Genomic DNA, 23,483 nt, shown 5'->3' on the forward strand with positions numbered 1-23,483 from the left:
CCCACCCGTGCAGAACGGGCGCTCTGGAGCCGGGAATGCCGTGCCCAGGCGCGGGGTGCAGAAAGGGGCAGAGCTGCCCCCACAGATCCCAAAAACCGACCCCAAAACAGCCCTGGACCTCTCCAAGGCTTTGCTGGCCCCAGGGGCAGTTGTTAATCTGAGCCAAACCACCCTAAAATGCCTTTCCCTAAAAGCAGCTTTAGAGAACTTCTCCTTCCTTGGATCATCAGAGCCCCAAACTGATCCCAGCCTCCCACGGAGCCAGCCCCGGCCTGGAACATTCCCCCAGTCCAGCTCAGAACCCTCTCATGCCGATGGGAACACCAGAGAGGAACAGCAGGAGAGCTCTGCTCCTTCCCAGCTCCTCTGCCCGCCCTGGGAGGGATGGGATGGGATGGAGGCTCCTCGGGGGGCTGCAATTCCAGGCCCCACCTCTCCATCCTCCTCTCCCCCCTCAACAAAAAAACATTTGTTTTTTTTTACCTTTTGGACCAGATCCAACTCGCCAAAAATAATCCATAAAAATGTGGTATAAAAATCCTCTGCCGTGTGCTACGATACAGGTGAGCACTTCTGCTACACAAATACTTTTATTTTCCCGTTAGGTCTTCGTTTGTTTTTTTTTGTCTTTTTTTTTTTTTTGTCCTTTTTGGAACCCTTTAGTACAAAAGGCCTGTGGGGGGAGGGAGTTGCTCCATAAAACCAGAAGACACAAGACCATAAAGCCCACAAGGACCACAAACAGCCCCCCACCACACACAAACCCTACTTGTTAGTAAACTTTTCGATTTTAAAAAAAACTGTATTTTTTTTTTTGTCTTTTTTTTTTTTCCAAGGTTATCAATTCTAATTCTTTACTTTCATTTGAATACAAAACACATAAGTTTGCTATTATCTTTCGTGGCTCCCTGAGCTGAATTTTCTAAGCTTTCTTTGAAATCACTCCTCATTTGCTTCTGTCCGAAGACCAAGAAGGGCTTGCGTGGGCTTCCCCTTTTCTTCAAACATCCAAGCACAGAAAAAAAAAAAAAAAAAAGGATAAATCCATAAATCCATCTATAAAAAACAAACCCCAAGGTGATTGTGTTGATGTCCCGTCAGTAGCTGAGGATCCGAGCGATTCCCCACCATCACTAACACACGACGCACGACAGGAGGAACAACTTTTCACCAGTGGACATCTCTGCTCAGCCTGGATGGCAAAGTCCCCACGGACACTTCCGGAGGGGGGAAGGAAAAGGGGGAAAAACCCCCAAAAAATAAAAACAAAAAACAACAAAAAAAAAAAGCCAACCAAAAAAAAAAAACCCCAGAATAAAATTGCCACCACCAAAACCATCAGTGGAATACAATTACAGCAGACAAAAATACACAACTAAGTGTACTGGGAGGGTCCCCCCTTCCCACGCTATTTCCTAGTCCAGTATTTACATTTTTCACAAGTCTTATGCAGGATGCACAAAAAAAAAAGTCCCAATAAAAAAAGGAGTCCTTTTATAGTGCCACCAAAGCCAGACGGAAAGAACCGGAAAACCAAAAAAAAATTAAAAAAAAAAAAAAATCAAAAGGAACCCCAAAACCTTAAAACCAAATAAAAATCCGTTTAGGGCTTCCATGTGTGCCAGAGTTGCAGATCTCCAAATAAATCCGAGTGTGGCAGGTGCCGGGCGGAGCTGGGCCAGCCCGGGGCCTCCCCTGGGCATTCCCGGAGTGTTCCCGAGGGCTGCACATCCCAGGATCAGTAGATGACCTCGTAGACCGTGGCCTTCTTGTCCCCAGAGCCCGTGACGATGTACTTGTCATCCGCTGAGATGTCACAGCTCAGCACGGACGAGGATTCCTTGGACTGGGAAAAGCAGGAGGGGAAAGAACCCATCAGATTGGGAGAAAACTCAGCAGGGTGGGAGAGAGAACCCAGCAGGATGGGACAGAGACAGAACCCAGCAGGATGGGATGGATGCTCCAGGCTCCCAGGAGCATCCACGCTGGGGTCAGCACCACTTCCCGCACCCTGACACCAGTGCAGCCATCCCAAAGGATCTCCCCTCTCTCCAGGGTAACTGGGAATGGGAATCTGGGAGCAGCACCCACCCCATGCCCTTCCCAAGCTCTCCCACCTGGAAGATGCTGGCTCCGTAGGGCGTCCTCCAGGCGTTGAGCAGGTTGTCCTTCCCAGTGCTCACAAACCACTTCCCTGCGTTGGGAATTTGGGATCAGCAGCTGAACCCTGCCGGTGCCATCTCCCCAACCCTTCCCTGTCCCCACAGTCTGTCTGAGCCCAGAGATCTGGTAGAACTGGGAAAACCTGGAGGTTCCCTGGGGAGTCCTGCCCAGCCCTACTCTGCTGGGACAATCCAAGTGCTGCTTCCCACCTCCAGTGGTGCTCTGTGGCCGTTTGCAGCCAAAATCAGGATGGGTTTATGGGAATAAACCCTGCTAAAATCACGATGGGCTTATGGGAATAAACCCTGCCAAAACCAGGATGAGTTTATGGGAATAGACCCTGCCAAAACCAGGATGGGTTTATGGGAATAACCACCATCACACCCAGGATGGGTTTATGGGAATAACCCAGGGAATAAACCCTGCCAAAACCAGGATGGGGTTATGGGGATAAACCCCAAGTGCAGCATCCATGAGACGGATCCTGCTGGAAACATCCGTGCTCAGCCCCCCTTGCTGCATGGAGCGTAGTCCCCTCCTGCAGTTCATGGCCATCCCCGTTTCCCATCCCTGGAAGTGTCCATGGCCAGGCTGGATGGGGCTTGGAGCACCCTGGGACAGAGGGAGGTGTCCCAATTTAAGGTTCCTCCCAGCCCCAAACGTTCCATGATTCCACGATCCCCACCCATGAGGATGTGCCGGGGCGGGGTCAGGTGGAAGGTGCCCCAGGGATGAGCTTTAAGGTCTCTCCCAACCCAACCCAGCCCATTCCAGGACCGCTGCCCATCTCTCCCAACCCAGCCCATTCCAGGATTCCAGGATGCCCATCTCTCCCAACCCAGCCCACTCCAGGACTGCAGGGTGCCCATCTCTCCCAACCCAGCCCACTCCAGGACTGCAGGGTGCCCCTCCCTGCCCTGCTGCTCACCGCAGTAGGCGAATTTGAGGGAGAGCACGCAGCTCTCGTGCAGGTGCAGCTGGTACTTGTCGGGCTTGGTGTGGTGCAGCACCTCCACGTTGCTGCTCTCCATGCCCACTGCCAGCCACTCGCCCGTCGGGCAGTATCCCAGGGAGAAGATCTGTGGATAGGAGTGGGATATGGGGAGATCAGCGGGAATTCCCAGCCCCCCCATGGAAGGGTGGGATGAGAGATCCTCAAGGTGCCTCTCCCAACCCAACCATTCTGGGATCTGTGGCACTGCTGGAGCTGCTGGCCAGCCCCTGGCCAGCCCCAGATGGATGGAGCAGGTGGGGAGAGGCAGATCCCTGGGCTGGGATGGCTCCATCCCCATGGACACTGCTGTCCTTGCCAATGGGACACAAGGTCCCAGCTCTGCTCCTCTGGATCAGGCTCTCCTGGGAGGAGGCAGGACCCTGATCCCTGCTCTCACCCCACCCAAGGGCACCCAGAGAACCCTGCGACATCCACAGGCATGCCATGAAAACAGCTGCTACCTCAACAGCAGCCTCATCCTGCAAGGATGGAAAAGAGGAGCTGGCACAAGATCCAGGGAGCCCCAGCATTCCCGGGCCACCCCGAAACCAGCGGGAACAGCCACGCTCGGAGCTGCCAGGGCCATTTGCCCAGCAGGAAAAGCCCCGCCCCAGGAGGCAGGGGCCTCCCAGGACGCCCTGTTTCCCGTGGGGATGGATCCCTGCCCCTGTGCCCCGCTGCCCTGCCCACCTGGGAGGTGAAGTCGTGCTGCTGCAGCTGCCGCCCCTCCCGCAGGTCCCAGGAGCGCACCGTGTTGTCCAGGCCCCCCGTCCACAGCTTCGTACCGTCGTGGGAGATGTCTATGCAGCTGGCCCCGTCCGTGTGCCCTTGGAATTGCCTTGGGAGCAGAAAAAAATCATGGAATTCTGCAAGGGGAGTGCTAGAAAAGGCACGGAGCCGTATTTAAGGTGGTTGGATAATGTTTGTGCGGCTTGTCAACACCAAATATTCCTGGAAATCCACCCAGGAACATCCTGGGCTGAGGAGCACCAGCCTGGCCAAGGACTGGGCTGGTTTAGGAACGAGCACCAGGAGATGGTGCAGCATCACCAGAGGGTGTTCCTGGCTCCAGCCCCAAGAAATGGAGGTGGGGGACTTCCCATCCCTGGAATTTTAAGGCCAAGTTGGACAGGGCTTGGAGCAACCTGGGAGAGTGGAAGGTGTTTTGCCCAAGGAAAAGAGGAAAGGGACATGGATGGGACAAAAAGGAAAGGGGACCATGATGGACAGAAGAGGAAAGGGGACCATGATGGACGGGAAGAGGAAAGAGACGGCAATGGGGTGGTGAAAGAGGAAAAGAGACATTGATGGAAGGAAGAGGAAAAGGGATGTTGACAAAAGAAGAGGAAGTGGGACACTGACAAAAGGAAAAGGGACTTTGACAAAAAGAAGAGGAAAAGAGACGTTGATGGAAGGAAGAGGAAAAGGGACGTTGACAAAAGAAGAGGAAGTGGGACACTGACAAAAGGAAAAGGGACTTTGACAAAAAGAAGAGGAAAAGAGACGTTGATGGAAGGAAGAGGAAAAGGGACGTTGACAAAAGAAAACTGACAAAAGAAAGAGGAAAAGGGACGTTGTGGGGGAAGGGGTAAAGGAAAACTGACAAAAAGAGAAGAAAAAGGATGTTGTGGGGGAAAAGGGATGTTGTGGAGGAAAAGGAACACTGTCAAAAGGAGAAGAAAAGGGATGTTGTGGGGGAAGAGGAAAAGGGACGTTGTGGGGGAAGAGGAAAGGGAACAGCGACAGAAGACAAAAAGGACCGTGATGGGATAAAAATGACCTTTAAGGTCCTTCCCAGCCCAGGAGCCCCGAGCAGCAGGACCCGGCGGGGGCTCACCTGACGAGGGTCTGGTTGTGCAGGTCCCAGACGGCGATGTTGCCGTCGCTGCAGCACGAGAAGCACACCTTGGCGTCGGGGCTGATGGCCAGCGCGTAGCAGGCGGGCGCCGAGGACGTCAGCTCGGCCTTGATGCGTGGCGTGGGCGACGCCAGGTCCCAGATGGTCAGCGTGCTGGCCTCGCCCCCCACGATCAGCGTGCGGCCGTCCGGCAGCAGCTTGCAGGAGCGGATGTAGTTATCCCTGTTCTGGGGACACAAGGGACCGTCAGGGACAGCCTGGGGATGGGGAAGCGGTGATGGAAGGGAAAGGGGGTGGAGAGGAAAAGGGACGTGGAGAGGGAAGTGGAAAGAGAGTGCAAGGGCGTGGGAAAAGAGGAACAGGGACGTTGCTGGGGAGAAAAGCAAAAGGGACATTGACGGGGGAAAGACTAAAAGGGATGTTGAGGGGGAAAGAGAAAAAGGGATGTTTGATGGGGAAAGAGAAAAATGGACGTTGATGGGGAAAGAGGAAAAGGGACGTTGATGGGGAGAAGAGGAACAGGGAAATTTAAAGGGGAAAAGAGAGATAAGAGGAAGAGGAATAAGACAGTAACAGAAGATAAAGAGTTGGTAATGGGGAAGAGCAACAGGATGTAAAGGGGGGAAGAGGAACAGGGGAACAGGGAGGACAGAGGGGGTAAGAAGACACATAGATAGCAATGTGGGAAGAGATGTTGATGTCAACGGGGCAAAGCTGATTAACAACATCAGAGGTGGGTGAGGGCAGGGGACACAGCCAGATGATTAACAGCATCAGAGGTGGGTGGGGGCAGGGGACACAGCCCTGGGGACAGCAGCAGCCCCAGCACGGGGGCTCCAGCCCTCACCAGGCAGTCCAGCTGTGAGATGGGGCTCTTGCTGCCAGGCTGGCTGATGTCCCAGATCTTGACGCAGCCCTTGCCGCCGGTGTAGACGTGGCGGGTGGGGTTGCTGATGGTGACGGCGCACACCACCTCGCCGTGGCTCAGCGTGTTGATCTGCCGCGCGTGCCGCGGGATGCCCGGCCCCGCCAGCGCGTCGTGCGGGAACGGCACCGGCTGCATCTGCCCGTCCGCGCTCACGTGGAACGAGTACGCCCTGCCGGGGTGGGAAAGGGCTCAGCTCCAGGGACGGAGCTCGTGGGGCTGTCACACCGCGTTCACAGTGCCAGCCCTGGGTGAAGGCTTCCCTTGTCTCCCTCCTGGCCACTCATCCCCTCTGATCCCACAAAAATCCAAGCGGGACTTACGGTTTCCCTCCAGGGATGGACGCCAGGCTGGAGGGCAGGCCCGGGGCTCGCATGGGTGGGTGAGGGTCAAACCCGACCTGCCAAGAGATGCACGGACACGGGTGAGGCCAGGAATGCGACACAGCTTCCCATCCATGACCCCTGGGGACACTGGGCAGCTCCTGCTTTTCCCTTGATGCTCAAAGCTAATTGGCATTCCCCCTGGAAGGAAGGGGGAATCAGCCAAAGGGGTCAGCAAAACCAGGTGGGACACGCTCCCGCTCCCTGTGTTGTTCCCAAGCCCCCAGGGATGGGATCAGCCACTGTGCCTGGCACCCTGAGGGCACAAACCCCAATCTCTGCTTCAATGGCAGAAACCCAAATCTCCACTTCAATGGCAGAACCCCCAATCTCCGCCTCAACGGCAGAGCCCCCAATCTCCACTTCAATGGCAGCATTTGACTCCTTGTTCTGCCTTAAAACAGGAGTGTAGTGAGAGGAATGGGAAGGGGGTTGAGGAATGGGATAAGGGGCCAAGGAACAGGAAGGAGAAACCCCAATCCACTGGCACATGCACATCACCCCATTAAGAAGCATCTCCATCCCCACCCCTCAATCCAAAGCACAGCTGGCTCTGAGGAGCAGCCCCAGCCTCCCAGCCCCCAGGAGCCCCCCCAGGCCTCCCCCCAGCGAGAAAGGAGCTAAAAGTGCTACGTACAGCTCCAAAGCTCACCATTGGTGACCGGCCGTAGGCGGCGGCGGCGGCAGCGGCTGCGCTCATCTGCGGGGGGAGGTTGTGCAGCCCCGCGTAGGCGCCGGGGCTCGTCAGGGACCCGTTCATCTCGTGGTGCCCCATCATGGCAAAGGGCGCTGCGTACGAGCCCGCGATGGAGATGGGCGTCCGCAGGGCCGAGGCTGTGGGAGCAGGGACAGAGTCAGGGCTGGGGACACGGGCAGGGCTGGGGACACGGGCAGGGAGCAGAGCACAGCCACAGAAAAACCCAACATCATGGAGGAGCCCAATCCCAGGCCCAACACCACCTTCCACCCAGCCCAGAGCACTGGGTGCCACATGCTGGGATTCCCTGGACGTCTCCAGGAATGGGCTCTCCACCACCTTCCCCTGGGCACCCCTTTCGCAAAGAAATTCCTCCTGATGTCCAACCTGAACTTCCTCTAGCACAGCTTGAGACTGTGTCCCCTCATCCCAACACCGCTCACTCCATGACCAGACCTCCCTCCTCACCCCACTGGATCAGGTCCCCCATAAACCTGACTCCCCATAAATTCAATCCCCCAGAGCTGCTGTTCCCCATGGACAGGGACGAGCCGAAGCTGTGCTGGGGACACTGATGACACCGTGGTGACACTGGTACCCACCCAGAGGGTCCATGCCACTGGGTTTGCCGGGCATGGGCCGCAGCCCCGGGGTGCTGCTGGTGCCCGGGGTGGGAGCGTCGTTCCTGGGCGTCGGAGTGTTGGACTTGAGGCCGGGCGTGGAGGATTTGTCGTTCTGAAGAGAGAAGGGATGGAGAAGGAGGGGTGAGCTCCAGCTGCTGGGACCCACACCCTGCCCCAGGGCCCCCCAGAGGGGACGTACGTGGCCCAGGTCCTTGGTCTTGGAGGAGGGAGTGCTGCTGGAGGAGGCCACCGAGGCTGGGCTGTTGGGAGCGTCGCCCTTCTTCAGCCCGCGGGCTTTGTCCAGGCCGTTCTCCGGGGGCGAATGGGCCGGGCTCACCCGGGGGGTGGCAGGGTCCTGAGAGGGGGAAAAGCCTTGGAATTCCCACAGAGGGAAGGAAGGACTCCCTCCAGCTTCCCCTTGAGGCTGGTGTTGGGAGGTCCCTAAGGAATCACCTCCCACATCCCAAACCCAGAGCTCACCTCATTGGAGACATCGACCACCAGGTCATCGCTCTTGTCACCATCGCTGTCCTGGAACACAAAATGTGTCACACCCCGCAGAGAACTCCAAAAACCGGGGGGATCAGCCCCCCGAGGAGCCAAACCACCTCCAGCAGCAGCAGGACACTCGGGCTGGAGATCAGGGGAAATTCCTTCATGGAAAATGTGGTCAGGTGTTGGAAGGGGCTGCCCAGGGCAGGGGTGCAGCCAGCCAGGGGAGTGGATGTGGCACTTGGGGACACGGATTATGGTGGCCTTGGCAGTGCTGGGGGGTGGCTGTACGCAACAATCTCCAAGGCCTTTTCCAGCCTGAACGATCCCACAGTTCTCTGCCCCAGCTGACCCACATCACACCTGGAAAGCACCACCCCAATCCTGCTTTCTGCCCCCAGGTGCTGCCCCCGTGGCCTCAGAGCTGTCCCTGTCACTCACATATCGGCTCATGCTGTCCTTCTCCTCCGCTTTCCTCTTCTTGGAGTCGATGCTGTAGTCCGTGGAGCTCCTGTGCTTCTCGCTGGCCCGCAGGCTCTCCGAGGGGGACACGGAATTATTCTGTGGGACGGGAGAAGCTTTGAGAAACTTTGAAGGGGGAATAGAAAGAAACAAGGCTCCATGAGCAGCACAGCCCTGCCCCAGCAGGGATGAGACCCCCTGGTCCCCTCCATGCCACAGGACCCAGGGGACAGATCAACATCAGCCTCGCTGGGAGCACTGGGAATGCTGTGAGGATGCCCATGGACACCTGAGCTCCTTTGCTGCAATAGCAGCAAAATGCAGGAGGAGGTTGTTTATAGAAATATCTGGGAAAAGCCACACGGCCAGGAATGGCAGAGCGCAGTGCTCACGGCACAGCTCTGCTCATTGGGAATTCTGTCCTTGCCTTAAGCAGCAAAGCCCAGGGCATGCTGGCATTCCCAGGAAAGCTCCAGAGCGCAGGAGTTCTCCCTCTGGCAGAGCTGGGAGCCTCAGCCAGGCGGAGCAAAGGTACGGCTGCATCCCAGCCCTGGGAGCCGAAGGACATCCACAAAATGTCCTGGAAAACCCCCGTGACCAGGAGTGCCAGTGGCACAGGGGGAATTCCGCCCCTGCTCCAAGCAGCAAAGCCCAGGAGACGCTGGCATTCCCAGGGAATGCTGGAAGCAAACATGGCAGCATCATGAGGAGGATGCCTGGCCCTGATCCCACATTCCCCCTCTCAGTCCCTGGGAGCAGCAGGATCTACCCCTGCTCCCTCCCCACACATTCCGTCCCCAGTTCCTGGGATCAGCAGGATCCATCCCCATTCTTCCCCCGCACATTCCCTCCCCAGCCCCCAGGAGAAGCAGGATTCATCCCTGTTCCCTCCCCTCGGTCCCTGGGATCAGCAGGATCCATCCCTGCTCTCTCCCTGCACATTCCCTGCTCCATCCCTGCTCTCTCCCTGCACATTCCCTGATCCATCCCTGCTCTCTCCCTCCCCTCAACCCCTGGGATCAGCAGGATCCATCCCTGCTCTCTCCCTGCACATTCCCTGCTCCATCCCTGCTCTCTCCCTGCACATTCCCTGCTCCATCCCTGCTCTCTCCCTGCACATTCCCTGCTCCATCCCTGCTCTCTCCCTGCACATTCCCTGCTCCATCCCTGCACATTCCCTGCTCTCTCCCTGCACATTCCCTGCTCCATCCCTGCTCTCTCCCTGCACATTCCCTGCTCCATCCCTGCTCCCCCAGCCTGCCAGCCCCGCCGTTCCCGAGCCGTGCCCGCCTTTCTTCCCCGGCTGAAAGGGAGAACCAAAGCAGTTCATGTTTCTCCTCGGTCCCCACTAAGCAGCTTTGGATAACACGGAGCTCTTTCTTCCCAGGCAGTCATGCTGAAAACCCTCGCAGCTCCCAGAGAATCATGTCAGGCATTTAGAGGCATCGATCCATTCAGCCCCGCTCCTGGCCCGCCGCCAAGGAACTAAATATTTTTTATTGCACAGGCAAAGGCTGGGGAAAATATGAATGACTAACGCTGATTATCGCACACATTAAACCTCCACGGGGAATACCCCGGCTCGCAGTTTATGGATTGGGAAGCTGCCCGGCTCCGACGGCCCCCTGCCCGCCCCAGGAGCGGGTTAATGATGCCCAATTCCCCTCTGCCTCTCCCCCCTCGCAGAGCACTTCCCTTCCCCGCTCTCCAAAGGGCCGTTTGTGGGCTCGGGGCTGGCAGGAAATCGCTGCCAAGCCGCAGCTCAGCCGCCCTTTGTGTCCTGGCAGCTTTTCACACGGAATGCTGCGCTGGGGAACGAGCTCCGGGATCGCCCAGCCCCACCTGGACCCGGCCCCACCTTGTCAGCAGCACAGGGAGCTCAGGGACACCTGCAGAGCCTCCCTGCGCTGCCCCTTCCCATGGAATAATTCCTCCTGATGTCCCATTTTCCCTGACACCGGGGTGGGAGGTGCTGGCTCAGCCCCGTTCCATGAGCAGGGCAGCCCCCACCTGGCTCCTGCCTCCCTCCACATCCTCTCCATCCCTGCTCCCAGGGAATCCATCCCGAGGGCAGCCTCCGAGGTGGCTCCAAAATCCAGGGATTTTTCCTGGTTAGGAGCTGCTTGAGCAGCATAATTTGGAGAAATAACCAACCCCATCCCAGATTAGCTGAGCCCAAAAGATAACAGGGGAGTGATCAGGAATGAAGCAGCTTCCCTGACCACCCAGGGGATCTGGTCTGACCACATTCACACAGCCAAAACGATGGAATTTCCTGACCTTCTGCCACAAGCAAAGGGATTTAAATCACATTTCCAAACCACCACCACCACGGAGAAGGTGACTCCTCTCACCCCAGCGCAGCTCTTCCAGGCAGGATGAGGGATTTTATTGCCTGGTTTATTATTTAATAAGAGCTGTGCCAAAGGCAGCCCTGCAGCTCCCAGTCACCAGGTAGGTTTTTAAGGGATAAATAAAACTCGGCCGTGCAGCCAGCAGAAAGTGGGAGCAAAAGGAAGGAATGGGACTTACTGCACTTGAGTCTCGCTCTTCAGGAGATGCCAGGGCACAGGGGAGGGCACAGCCAAAACAGAACAGGAAAATAAAGCAAGTTAGGATAACTCTTAAAACAGAAAAATAAACCCAGAACCTCCTCGTGCTCTTAACTCAAACCCTTAAACTCCAGCCCTGTCTGGGCTCTCTCCAGCTTTAGAATCTCCCTCCATCCATGTCTCCCATCCAATTCCTCCCCTTTTTGTCCATGTGATTTATCTGGCCAAACACAGCTGGAAATGCCCTGGATCCAAAGGGAATGGCAGCAGCCCCAGGTGTGTCCCTGGAGTCACAGCTCCACCACAGGTGCATCTGTGATTGGTCTTGTGCGGTTGTTTCTAATTAATGGCCAATCACAGCCCAGCTGGCTTGGACTCTCTGTCCGAGACAGAAGCTTTTGTTATCATTCCTTCCTATTCTATTCTTAGCTAGCCTTCTGATGAAACCTTTTCTTCTATTCTTTTATATAGTTTTAATATAATATATATCATAAAATAATAAATCAAGCCTTCTGAAACATGGAGTCAGCTCCTCGTCTCTTCCCTCAACCTGAGACCCCTGTGAGCACGGTCACAGACAGGAGACCAGGAATGGCTTCATAGTGGAGAAGTGGAGATTTGGGTGGGATATTGGGAATGAATTGTTCCCTGTGAGGGTGGTGACGCCCTGACACAGGGTGCCCAGACACCTGGATCCCTGGCAGTGTCCAAATCCAGCTCAGAGCACACTGGGACAGTGGGAAGTGTCATTTTTAACTTCCTCCCCTTTCCAACCAACGCAGCCCAGGCCTGTGGCAGCTGCAGCAGCAGCAGCAGCCCCGCTCACCTCTGTGGTCCAGGTCGTGGTGGTTCTTCTCGTCCTTGACGGCCAGGTGTGCCTGGCTGCCCAGGGCGCCGAGGGCCAGCAGCCCCGAGCTGGTGCCGGTGACGGGCGGGATGCCGGGCGGCTGCAGCCCCGAGGGGTGCGGCGGCAGCTGCACCGGGGGGCCGTGGGCGGCGTGGGACAGGTGCTGCGCCTGGAGCTGCTGCTGCTGCAACGAAAGCACCAGTGAGCTGGGAGGGAGCGGGGCAGGGGGGGTGGGAGGGACGCTCCGGGATGGGACGGGCCCGGTCGCGCCAGGAGCGGCCCCGCTGGATGCCTGGAAGGAGAAGCCCCGTTAGCAGGAGGGCAGGGGTACCCAGGGGTGTCCCCAGGGGTGAGCAGGAGGGCAGGGGTACCCAGGGATGTCCCCAGGGGTGAGCAGGAGGGCACAGGTGCCCAGGGATGTCCCCAGGGATGTACCCAGGGGTGAGCAGGAGGGCAGAGGTGCCCAGGATGTCCCCAGGGGTTAGCAGGAGGGCAGGGGTACCCAGGGGTGTACCCAGGGGTGTACCCAGGGGTGTACCCAGGGGTGTACCCAGGGGTGTACCCAGGGGTTAGCAGGAGGGCAGAGGTGCCCAGGGATGTCCCCAGGACACAGCACAGCCCATGGCACAGCACACACAGCTTGCCCCCCAGGACAATCCTGCATTCCCAGAATGCTCAGCCCTAAGGACGTGGTTAGTTTGGCTTTTCCAGCAGTAAAAAGGATAAAAAAATCCCCCAGGAATCCCACCCAGGAGGCAGAGAGACGCCATGGCTGGAGGGCAGCAGCTAAACCAGGCAGAGGGAGAACATTCCAGCACCCAGGAGCCTCCCAGGCAGCTCAGCACAGGGAAGTTCTGCTCATTTGGTCAGGAGCAGCTTCCAGGTGCTTCATGGTGGGAGGAAAACTCCACACAATGGCCTGATCCCATCCCAGGACCCTGCTGCTCCCAGCCCCTCCTGACAGCGGATAAATCCTGCAGGGATCCCCCATTCCCACCGTGGGTTGGACATAAAACCCCACACTCCCTGGAGCTGCAGCCCAGCCAGGATGGCTCAGGGCCCCCAGCTGCTCCCAGGGGCTTTTTGGGAGTGAATCCCAGCACTCCTCCAGCCATGGAGATTCACTGCCTGCTCCAGCTGAGCTGCAAAAAGCTGAACTGCAGCTCTGGGGAGAGAAGGGAAAACCAGACACATTCCCTGCTTCACACACAGTCCTGGAAGAAAATCAGCTGAAATTCAGGGAGCGACTTCAGAGAGCCCCCAGGCCTGCCCTGGTGCAGCCAGGAGGGTCCTGGAGCTGGTGCTCCTGCCCGGGACCCTCCTGCCTGCACCCACAGCCCCTCCAGCAGCATCCCAGGGAAATCACATTTGGGTATCTGAGCACAACGGGAATCACGGGCTGGGGACACCCGGTACGAGGGGACACCTGGGCTGCAGCAGAGCCCTCCAGCCCACTCCAGGTCCCCACAAGCAATTTGGATCAGGATTTGTCCCAGGGCACTCTGAGGGGCAGGGATGGACAGCAGGACCTGCTGGCACAAGGGCCAGCCTGATGGACACCCCAGGAACACACCAAAACCACCCCAGGGATGGAGGGGTCCCCAAAACAACACCCCCAGGGATGGAGGGGTCCATCCATATTCCCACCAGTTCCATCACAGAAATTTCCAGCACATCTTGCCCAGAGCTGCAGGAGGTGCACCCAGGTGCCCCTGGATCCCTGGAATGTCCCTGCCATGGCAGAGGTGGCACTGGGTGGGCTTTAACCCCAAACCATTCCATGATTCCATGATTAGTATCCCCACATCACTGGGGGAACAGCCCTGGCCCGCTCCCGATGGAAGGACCCATTTTGGGCAGCAGAAGGCGACGTCCTGTCCCACTCCATGGACACAGCAGGATGGAGCAGGCCCTGGCAGGGTCACCCACCCCTTCCAGAGCTGCTTTGGGATGGAGAGGGAAATCCCCATCCAGAAGAAGATTCCAGGGGGGAGCTGAGGGCAGCCCCAGGCACAGGAGATCCATGGAAGCAGCTCTGATATCCCAGCTGCAGCAGGAGCCACATGGAGAAGGCCATCAGGCCTCTGCTGCAGGAAATCCACAAATCCCTGAGCCCTCCAGAAGCAGGAGCTGGTTCTGCCAGCAGGATGGGAAGCATCCTCAGGATGGACATTCCAGAGTGTCCCCAAACCAGGACATGGAGCAGAGCTGGGGCTGAGGGGCACAAGGTCGGTCCCTCGGCAGCTCCTCAGCGCCAGGATCAATCCTCTGGCACCAAAACAAATGGAAACAGATCCCTGGGGCTCTTCCCAATCCCCATTTCACAGCATTTCCACCCATTCGAGGGAGAGGCAGGGCTGGCCATTGTAGCAGAGCGTCATCCCAGAGAACGGCCCCGGGTGGTTCTCCAGCACCTCCAACATTCCCACATTGCTCTCCTGGGAGCTCTCCATTGGTATTTCCATAGCCCATCCCTGGAACACACCAAGAGCCAGTGGTTTATCCTCAGCAATCTCCAGCTTCCAGAAACATCTGCAGGCTGTAACTCATCCCAGCAGCTTTCCACCCAAAAAAGGGACGTGGCCTCGTGGAACAGCAGCACTCCAATTCCCAGGCTGTGGATGGCAATTCCAGCCCTGGAACAGCCCAGCCCCACCACCAGCGAGGCAGCAGCACCGTGGGGAGAAGAATCAGCACCTGGAGTTGCTCCAGCAGAGAAGAACAAACTGGGATTTCTTCCTGGTTTTCAGGTTGCCAACAGGTAAATCCATCCACGGGCTCGGTGAGGAGCAGCCCCTCACAGGACACAGCATCCCTGGTGGCCCACAGCAACATCTCCAGGTGGGTTTGGTTTTCTCCCCTCTGGCAGTGAGAGCAGAATCCAAGTGGGATGTCCTGAAGCCCCATCCCCGTGTCCTGGGGTAGCCAAGGTCCCAAAGCAGGGCTGCAGAGCTCCATCCGTGTCCCAGGCAGGTCATTCCCATGGCAAGGAGAGCAGGGTGAGCCACGGAGCCTGGGCTCAGCCCAGGGTGGTGCTGCAGAATTCCCAGGTTCCCAGTGCACCATCCTTCCTGCACATCCCTCGGGAACAGCGCCCTGGAGGCTCCCAGGAGGGGCACAAAGCCCACCTGGGCACAGAGCTCCTGCTCGCCCCCAGTGTCCCCTGCTGGAAAGGGCCCTTCCCTCCCTTCCCATCCCTTATCCCAACCCTGGAAATGCTGTGTTCCAACAGCACCACGGGGTGAGTGCTTCCTGCAGCATCCCAGGGATGGGGAGCCTCTTTGGGAACCCCAAACCCCCCTGGCCAGGGACCGAGGTCCTGCCGGACAGGTGACACAGCACAAGGGCTTGGAGCAGCATCCCAGGGATGGGGAGCCTCTTTGGGAACCCCAAATCCCCCTGGCCAGGGACTGAGGTCCTGCCGGACAGGTGACACACACAGCACAAGGGCTTGGAGCAGCATTCCGGGATGGCAGAGTGACTGAGCCCATCCACGGCTCAGATCCCTCAGGATGCTGCCCTGGGGCTCCAACTGAATTCCAGCACCAGTTTGGGCTCCTCCCGTGCTGCAGGGAGTGCTGTCCCCAGAATCCCAGGAAACAGGGGCTGGGAGGGATGACAATCCCAGATAACAATCCCAGATAACAATCCCTGCACACCCAGCCCGGGGCAGCGCCCTCGGAGCTCCTCGGTGGCGTCACACAGACATGGGGACATGGGAAGAGGTTCCAAATTTGGGAGGAAGGCTGGCAGGGAGTGTCTGCTGGTGGAGTGGCTTTAATTGGATTATGTCCATCACGCTCCATGCCTTTGTTCCCGATTTAATGGTTCAGCACCTCAGTTCAGCGCCGGCGTTAAATTTAGTGACGGAGTTTAATCATTTCCAGGGCAATCATTTCCAGGGCTACAACCAAATCAAGGCTCCATTTCAGCCCAGCCTCGAGCGCAGGAGCTGCGAGACAATGGCCCAGATGCATAAAATTAACAGATCTTGACCTCAAAAGGGGCAAAAAAAGAGCTTTGCACCGCTTGGGTGGGAGTTTGGGTTCTGCAGCATCAGCACCGGGGCACTGGGGCAGGCTGGGGACAGTGGGGCCACCCAGAGCAAACCAAGCCAGGGATGTGTCCACGTGGGCAGCCCTACACAAACAACCAGCTGAGGGCAGGGCAAAACACCAACTCCTCTGCATCTTGGGGACTCGAGCTGGAGCTGCCACCCAAACCAGCCCCACGCTCCAGGAGGAGCCTGGAACCATCTCCAAAAACCATGGGAGGCCAAGGAATCATTGTCCCTTCAAGCCATGGAAGGCCGTGGAATCACCATCCCCTACCATAACAAACCACTCCATGCACAGAGGGGAAGGAAAAAAACCCAAATCCTTTGGATTCTGTGCCTTTGTGGGCACCAGAGCCGGTGCAGGAGCACAAATCTTCCACCCAAACCAGTGCCATGCTCTGGGATGAGCCTGGAACCAGCTCTGAAAGCCATGGAGTCACCATCCCCTCCAGCCAGCAGCAACCCTACAGCAACCAACCACTCCCTGCACAGAGGGGAGGAAAAAAGGCAAAATCCTCTGGGTTTTGTGCTCTGGAGCAGGTGCAGGAGCACGGACCCAGCGCCCACAGCCACTCCCCATCTCTGGCCAAGCCATGGAAGGCCGTGGGATCACGGAGCAGCAGCGTGTCCCTCCCTGCTGGGCCAGCCCAGGGGAGATGCCTGTGATTCCTCGTCAGGGAGGTGATTAAAGGGCTGGGCTGGCTGTTAATGACAGCAGGGCCTCGCTGTGACCCAGGGAAGCAATTAGCCAGGGAATGGGGGTCATGGGCCTCCTCATCCACCTTAACTGAATTCCAATATCTGCCACTTCCAGCAGCTCCTGCTCCATCCCCGAACTGGTGAGGAGCAGCAGGAGGGTGCAGTGTCACCCCAAAACTCATCTGCCATTCCTGGGGCACTTCCCAAGAGGCACCAGCCCCACCACAAGGGATCCAGCTGCTTCCTCATTCCCAAAAAGTGCAGGAGCCCAGAGCACGATTCCACAGTGGGTGACACCCATAAAATACAGGAAAATGGAGGGAAGAGCAAGTTAGACACAGAGAATTACAAAGATCCTTGAAGCCTACGAAGGGTAAATAGTCATTAAAAAATAAATATAATTATAAATGAGTATTTTCTGGGAAACAAAGCCAGAGAAGCACTGGAGCCACCTGCCCAGGACGTGGATTGGGAATTCCCATGTCCCAGGGTTTGCTGCAGGACCAAGGCAGGGACAGCAATCACAGAAATGATTAGAATTGTTAATTTTCAATCAGAACCCCTCAATCTGCGCAGGGGGGAAAGGGTCAATGCATGGAACAACAACTCCGCCGAGGGCACAGCACATTCCACACCAACAGCCCGGCAGAGACAAGCCTGGCCTCAGGGGCTGGGGAGGCTCCCATCCCAAATCCCCCCAGGAACATCCCACTGGAATCCCAGAGCTGCCAGGGAGGCAGCAGCTCCCCGCCCTGTCCTGCTGGGGGCCAGACTGGGGCCGTTTTGGGGTTTGGGGACAGCCAGGAGCTGTGGGATTGGGGCCGTTTTGGGGTTTTGGGACAGCCAGGAGCTGTGGGATTGGGGCAGTTTTGGGGTTTTGGGATGGCTGGGGTCTGGGAGCCGCCCTGGGTGCCCTCCTGAGTGCAGGGTTGCCTCTGGATATGGTAAATGATAGGAATAAAAGGGGAATACACACGGTGAGAGGCAGATTGGGAAGTCCACGTACCCCGATGATAGCATTCAACTCCGTCATTGTCACTTGCTTGGCACGTTCAACAGCCTGGGCCACCTGCTGTTGGTGCTGTGGGGACACAGGGCCTGGGTCACTCACAGCCCAGGTGCAGGACCCCCCCAGGCATCGTTCCCCTGCTTTTGGGCCCTATTTTGCCCATTTTTCCCTATTTTTTTTGCCCAGTTTTGTGTGCAGCAGCCCAGGGGCACCTCCCAGCTCCTCAGGGAAAAGGGGAAGCCTCTCGGAGCCTTTTGGGCTCAGTGCAGCCCCCCAAGCTGAGCAGAGCCCCTGCAGGGCCCAGTCCTGTCCATGCCAAGGGTTCTCCAGCACTCAGGCAGGATTTAAATCCCATCTCTCACATCCAGCCCCCACCCAGGGGCCCAGCACTGCCTGCGAGGGAGGGGAAACCCCTGGGAGAAGCTGCACCCCCTCAAAGAGGGCGTGGAAAAGTCCTTACCTCTTGTGACAGAAAAGGCATGATCTGGGCTAAAATCGTGTTCAGTCTTTTAGCAATTTCTGTCTGAAAAAAGGGAAGAAGGAAAAGCAGCAGTCAGCACCCGGCAGCGGCCTCCCACGGGTGCCACAGGGCTTCCTGGCAGCAGCATGGTGACCCCTTCCTGTCCCTTCCCAAAATCCCCTGCCTGTCCCTCTTCCTGCCACAGATCCCCTGCCTGTCCCTTCTTCCTTTCCCTTTCCAAAATCCCCTCTCTGACCCCTCTCCCTTTCCCTTTCCAAAATCCCTCCCTGTCCCCGCTCCCTGTCCCCTCCCAAAATCCCCTCCCTGTCCCCTCCCAGCAGAGGCACTGGGAGCCCCCTCAAGCTCCCCATCCCACAGACACTTCCCTGCTTCCCTGGGACACCTCCATGCCCTTCCCAGCACGGGATGAGTGTCCTGGCAGTGCCACACCAGCCTGGACTGCCCTGGCTCCGAGCAGACAGCCAGGCCCATCCAGGGAGCAGCTGCTGCATCCCAGCAAATCCAGGGTTTGGTGGCCCCTCCATCTCCTCCCGCTCCCAAGGCTGCAGTGGGGGGTTGGTTTCCCCACAACACACCTTGGCAAAGCCACTGCCCTATGCAGGGAGCTGAGTCCCCACCAGGGCTGGGGTTCTGCTCTGCTCCCTGCCCATGGGTGGGATTCCCTTTGCCAGCCTCACATCCTGCTCTGCAAACAGCCTGGATGCACCAACACCTGCCAGCTGCACCCTGGGGGAAAAACCCCAAAGGACACCCAGCCCTTGCTGGGGATGGCTGGGACACGCTGCTCCTGCTACACAAACAACCCAACAAGCACCATCAACATTCCCAGCAGCACCAGGGAATGGAGACACCGGGAAAATCCTGACCTGCCCCAGCCTGGAGCCACCCCCATGGAGGGAACAACCCCACAGACCCCAGAGCTCTGGGTCCTGCTCCAAGGGGCACCCACAGAGCTCCTCATGGGCTGCAAAGCCACAGGAACACTCCTGGCCATCCTGTTCTCCAGAAGCACTCCCGGTGATTGGGTTACACCTGATGCTTTCTTAGGAATTAGCTCCGTGGGAGCTTCCAGGGATGTTCCTGGTGGGATGGCCATGTCCCTCTCCAGGGATGGCTGTGCCCCTCCCCAGGGATGCTCCTGGTGGGATGGCCGTGTCCCTCTCCAGGGATGCTCCTGGTGGGATGGCCATGTCCCACTGCAGGGATGGCTGTGTCCCTCTCCAGGGATGCTCCCAGTAGGACAGCCGTGTCCTGGCTCCCAGGGGTTAACCCAGGCTGTTCCTGGCCGAGGCAGCTGTGAAAACAGCTCCAGCTCCAAGTCAAACACGGCGGAGCGGCCGCGAGGATCCAGCGCCACAACAATGGCCGGGGCCGAGCGCTGGCAGGGAATCAAACGCCCCGAAATTCCTTCCGCCAGCCCCAGCAGCTCCTTATCAACAACACGAGAGATTAACCGGGAGAGCTCCGGCCTCCTGCTGGCAGGGAGCCTCCTTCCCAGGACAGCCACAGCCACCATCTCCTCCCAAACCCCGCCGTGCTCCCCACATCACCCCAAAGCCTCACCCTGCTGATCCCACAGCTCAGCTCCCTGGGACAGCTCCTACAGCACCCATGGGGTTTAAGCCCAGCCAAACCAAAGGAGCCATCAGCTCCACCTGCTCTCAAGCGCTCTGAAGAAGATCCCCAAATATCCTAATTTGGGGTAGAAACCCCAAAGGACACCCAGCCCTTGCTGGGGATGGCTGGGACACGCTGCTCCTGCTACACAAACAACCCAACAAGCACCATCAACATTCCCAGCACCACATAAACAAGGAGACACCAACTAAATCCTGATCTGCCCCAGCCTGGAGTCACCCCCGTGGAGGGAACAGCCCCACAGACCCCAGAGCTCTGGGTCCTGCTCCAAGGGGTCCCCAGAGAGCTCCCCATGGGCTGCAAAGCCACAGGAACACTCCTGGCCATCCTGTTCTCCAGAAGCACTCCCGGTGATTGGGTTACACCTGATGCTTTTCTTAGCAATTCCAGAGGCAGGGAACGTGCTGGCACACCGTGCCAAGGCAGGGATGGCTGGAAGTGACCACAGCTTGGACTCAGGTACCCTGGCCACAGCCACCAGTCAGTGGGATCATCATGGCCCTGAGCGTGAGGATGCACGGATCCAGCAGGCAGCCGGGGATCACGGACTCCTGGAACAGTTTGGTCAGATGGGACTTCAAAGCTCATCCAGTTCCACTCCCTGCACCTTCTAGGAGCCCAGGTTGCTCCAGCCTGGCTTTGGACTCTTCCAGGAATGGGGCAGTCACAGTCACAGTGTCCCAGCCCCCTTTCAGGGAAGGATTCCTTCCCAGTATCCCTGTGTCCCACCACCGCAGGGACACTCTGCCATGGTGACCCCTGTCCCCAGCACCAGGCTCTGGCCAGCACAGGGTTTTCAGCACCCAACGCTCCCACAGCTCCAAGTGCCAACCCCAAGCCCAGCCCTGGCGCCGTGGCCGGAGCAGCCAGGCTGGCACCACGAGTGCCACCAGCCCCTGTGGTGCCACTGCCGTGCCCTGCCATGGGAAAAGCTCCTTCCAGCCTCTTTGGCACTGGCACTTTGATCAGATTATATTTAGCTGCAGCTGCATTAAAGATTTATTCCTCCAGCTCCAGCCCTTGGATTGGGATGCAGCAAGCACAGCCGCTGCTCCAGGGTCTCTGCCCTGGCAGCTCCCGGGTTCTAGAACAAATCTGATCCATGTTTGAGGGGAGAACACCAGCCAGCCTCCCTCGGCTGCACCCTGGAAAAACACAGCATCCAGCCAGGCTGATCCCATGGAGCAGGAAGGGAAGGAGCTGGGTTTTCCCCAGACAGCCCTGACCAGCAGCACACACGATGCTTCCACCTTTAAATGCAAAATTTCCAAGCGAGATGTGAAGCCAAACTCCCCATTCCACACAGAAAGAGACTTCCCACGTGGGATCAGGCACAGAGATATTGGATGTCCAAAATATTATGTTTACAACCATGAGGTTTCCTGCGAACACGAGATTCAATCATCTTTAAATATTTGCTCACTTTCCCTCTCCCCATTCCCTGGCACGTTAAACTCCAGTTGTCCCCATTAAAACTTTAACTGGGAGTGAAGGGGATTCTCTGGAACGCTGGGAACATGGGAGGGCTCCCTGCCTGACACCTTCCCCTTCACAGGGCTCATCCATCACCTTGCCCAGAGCCCCTGAGCCCCACCTCAGCTGCTCCTGCCAAGGAAAGCCTCCATTCCCACCGCGGGTTGCCATGGCAATCCCAGCTCCGCATCCCCTTCTGCTGCCCTGCATCTTCCCTGGACCAGGGCGGATCAAACACCCGGAGGGGGCACGGGGAGAGGCTCCCAAACACCTCCTGGCTGTTAAAAAGGGCAAGGAGTCGGGAGAAGCTGAAATCCCAGCTAATCCCCCCTCGCTGTGTGCCCCTGCCAGGAATCTGCCCTGCTCCCTGCCCGGAGCCTCCCGGCATGGGGTTTCAGTGAAACCAGAGAAAACATCTGCACCGGTGATAAATCAACACCGGCACCACTTGGCCCCGGCTGAGGCTCCTGTCACCTGCTCTCAAAATGGCCAGAGCCACCAGCAGCATCCCAAGCACTTGGGGACACGGGGAGCTGCTGCTGGCACTGCCTGGGAGAGGTGGCAGCTCGGTGTTAAATAGCTGGGGCTGGCTGGGCCCCGCAGCTCCTGCACTCCCGTCCCTACACCTGGATGGGGCAGAGGGAATTTAAAAATAACCCCCCGGATGTCAGTCATGGCAGAGGCAGAGCAGCCTTAAAACTGACCCAAAAGCTGGGAGTGCAGAGCTCCAGGCTGGATCCAGGGTAGGGGGGACACCCCAGACAGGGCTCTGGGCACTGGGGACACTCCTTGCGCCAGATTGTCTCAGCTTGGGATGTCCAGGAGGCAAAGGGGAGCTGCAGGGATGTGCCAGACCCGGGGTGACCCCCCCAGACAGGTTCCAGCATCTCCCCCATTGCACAGGACAGCACACAGATCCCTGCTGGGCTCCCTGCTCCTGGGAGGATGGAGACGCCATCAGGGACCAGCCCCACAGGCACTGCTCAGCATCCCAAAAAACCCTGCACAGGACACCCCAAAAAAACCCCAAACAGCAACCCCAAACCTGCAGAGAACACCCCAAAACCCCCTGCACAGGACAACCCCAAAACCCCCTGCACACATCACACAGCCCTCAACCTCTCCCCCAGATGGAAAATATTCTCCGTGGGGAAGGGAATCCCACCAGGCCGTGGCAGGTGGAGATTTTGGGCCACGCCAGCCCCAAGCCCAGCCTGCCCTTGCTGCTGGGTTTATGCAGTGGGATGAAGGATGGGGAGAAGGAGCTGAACACAGAACACTGCACAACACCCCAAAACATATATAACACATCCTCAAATCCAGGAATCTCCAGAGGTGGGAGGGAACACCAGGATTATCCAAGGCCCTGCACAGACACCCCACCAACCCCACCCTGTGCCCCAGAGCGTTGTCCAAACGCTCCTGTAGCTCTGGCAGCCTCGGGAATGCAACCATTCCCTGGGAAAGAACAAATCCATCCCTACACCCACAGGGCACCCTAAACCCCTGCAGGGGCTGCAGGAACACAGCACCAGCACCACCCCACAGCCCCCAAGCTTCTCCTCGTCTCCAAAGCACAGCTCCCCCCACAAACACCCCGTGGTGATTCCCCAAAGGCTCTGCACCCCACAGCCCCCTGCAGACCCCCCCAAACCCTCCTCCCCCGGCAGGAGGAGGAGTAAATCACACGAGGCGTGAAGCACCAGCAGCATTTGTTGAAACCAGGATATTGTCTCTTTAAGCACATGAAAATCAGGCCCTTGAGCAGTGTGGTTCTCACTCGGGCGCACAATTATGGGTACTTTCAGCTGTCTACCACTATTTCAAGTGCTCTCTCCAAGCGGGCTGTCAATGGCATGTTGAAAGCTATTTGTGGCTGCTATCGTTATTAGCAAAGTGGAGAGCCTGGCTGATGAGAATTAAATTCAGGGCGGGGGCGTGCAGGGGCAGGACACAGCCCCTCATTAGGGAATTACCACCAGCAATGGGGTAAAGCTTGCAGAGACCCCCGAAACTCAGCCAGGAGCCCCCAGAATTCACCCAGGAACCCCCAAAACTCAGCCAGGGAAGACAGAATTCCCTTCTGCCTTGGGAGCGCTGAGAGCACAGCTCGCAAATTACTCGGCTTCT

At 57.8% G+C, this 23,483-nt stretch overlaps 1 protein-coding gene across 11 annotated transcripts in view; it reads right to left on the bottom strand.

The window, feature by feature from the left end:
- Positions 1-616: 616 nt before the first annotated feature.
- TLE3 (TLE family member 3, transcriptional corepressor) overlaps positions 617-23,483 on the bottom strand; it is a 28,034-nt gene continuing 5,167 nt past the window's right edge. For 2 of the 11 annotated variants that reach the window (XM_030955052.1, XM_030955051.1), the window contains exons 6-20: positions 18,222-18,284; positions 17,729-17,833; positions 11,976-12,180; positions 11,130-11,146; positions 8,577-8,696; positions 8,124-8,174; positions 7,623-7,998; positions 6,976-7,157; positions 6,264-6,340; positions 5,863-6,112; positions 4,995-5,242; positions 3,848-3,995; positions 3,092-3,242; positions 2,118-2,194; positions 617-1,846 (exon numbers count right to left, since the gene is read on the bottom strand). In XM_030955052.1, the coding sequence (XP_030810912.1) occupies positions 1,739-1,846; positions 2,118-2,194; positions 3,092-3,242; positions 3,848-3,995; positions 4,995-5,242; positions 5,863-6,112; positions 6,264-6,340; positions 6,976-7,157; positions 7,623-7,998; positions 8,124-8,174; positions 8,577-8,696; positions 11,130-11,146; positions 11,976-12,180; positions 17,729-17,833; positions 18,222-18,284 (2,178 nt within the window). In that variant the 3' untranslated portion in view covers positions 617-1,738. Of the gene's footprint in view, positions 1,847-2,117; positions 2,195-3,091; positions 3,243-3,847; positions 3,996-4,994; positions 5,243-5,862; positions 6,113-6,263; positions 6,341-6,960; positions 7,158-7,622; positions 7,999-8,123; positions 8,175-8,576; positions 8,697-11,129; positions 11,147-11,975; positions 12,181-17,728; positions 17,834-18,221; positions 18,285-23,483 lie in introns of all 11 variants that reach the window. The other 9 variants (XM_030955063.1, XM_030955061.1, XM_030955062.1 and 6 more) reach the window with 9 other exon arrangements.

This window comes from Camarhynchus parvulus, chromosome 10, assembly GCF_901933205.1.
Source record: "Camarhynchus parvulus chromosome 10, STF_HiC, whole genome shotgun sequence".
Taxonomy (NCBI): domain Eukaryota; kingdom Metazoa; phylum Chordata; class Aves; order Passeriformes; family Thraupidae; genus Camarhynchus; species Camarhynchus parvulus.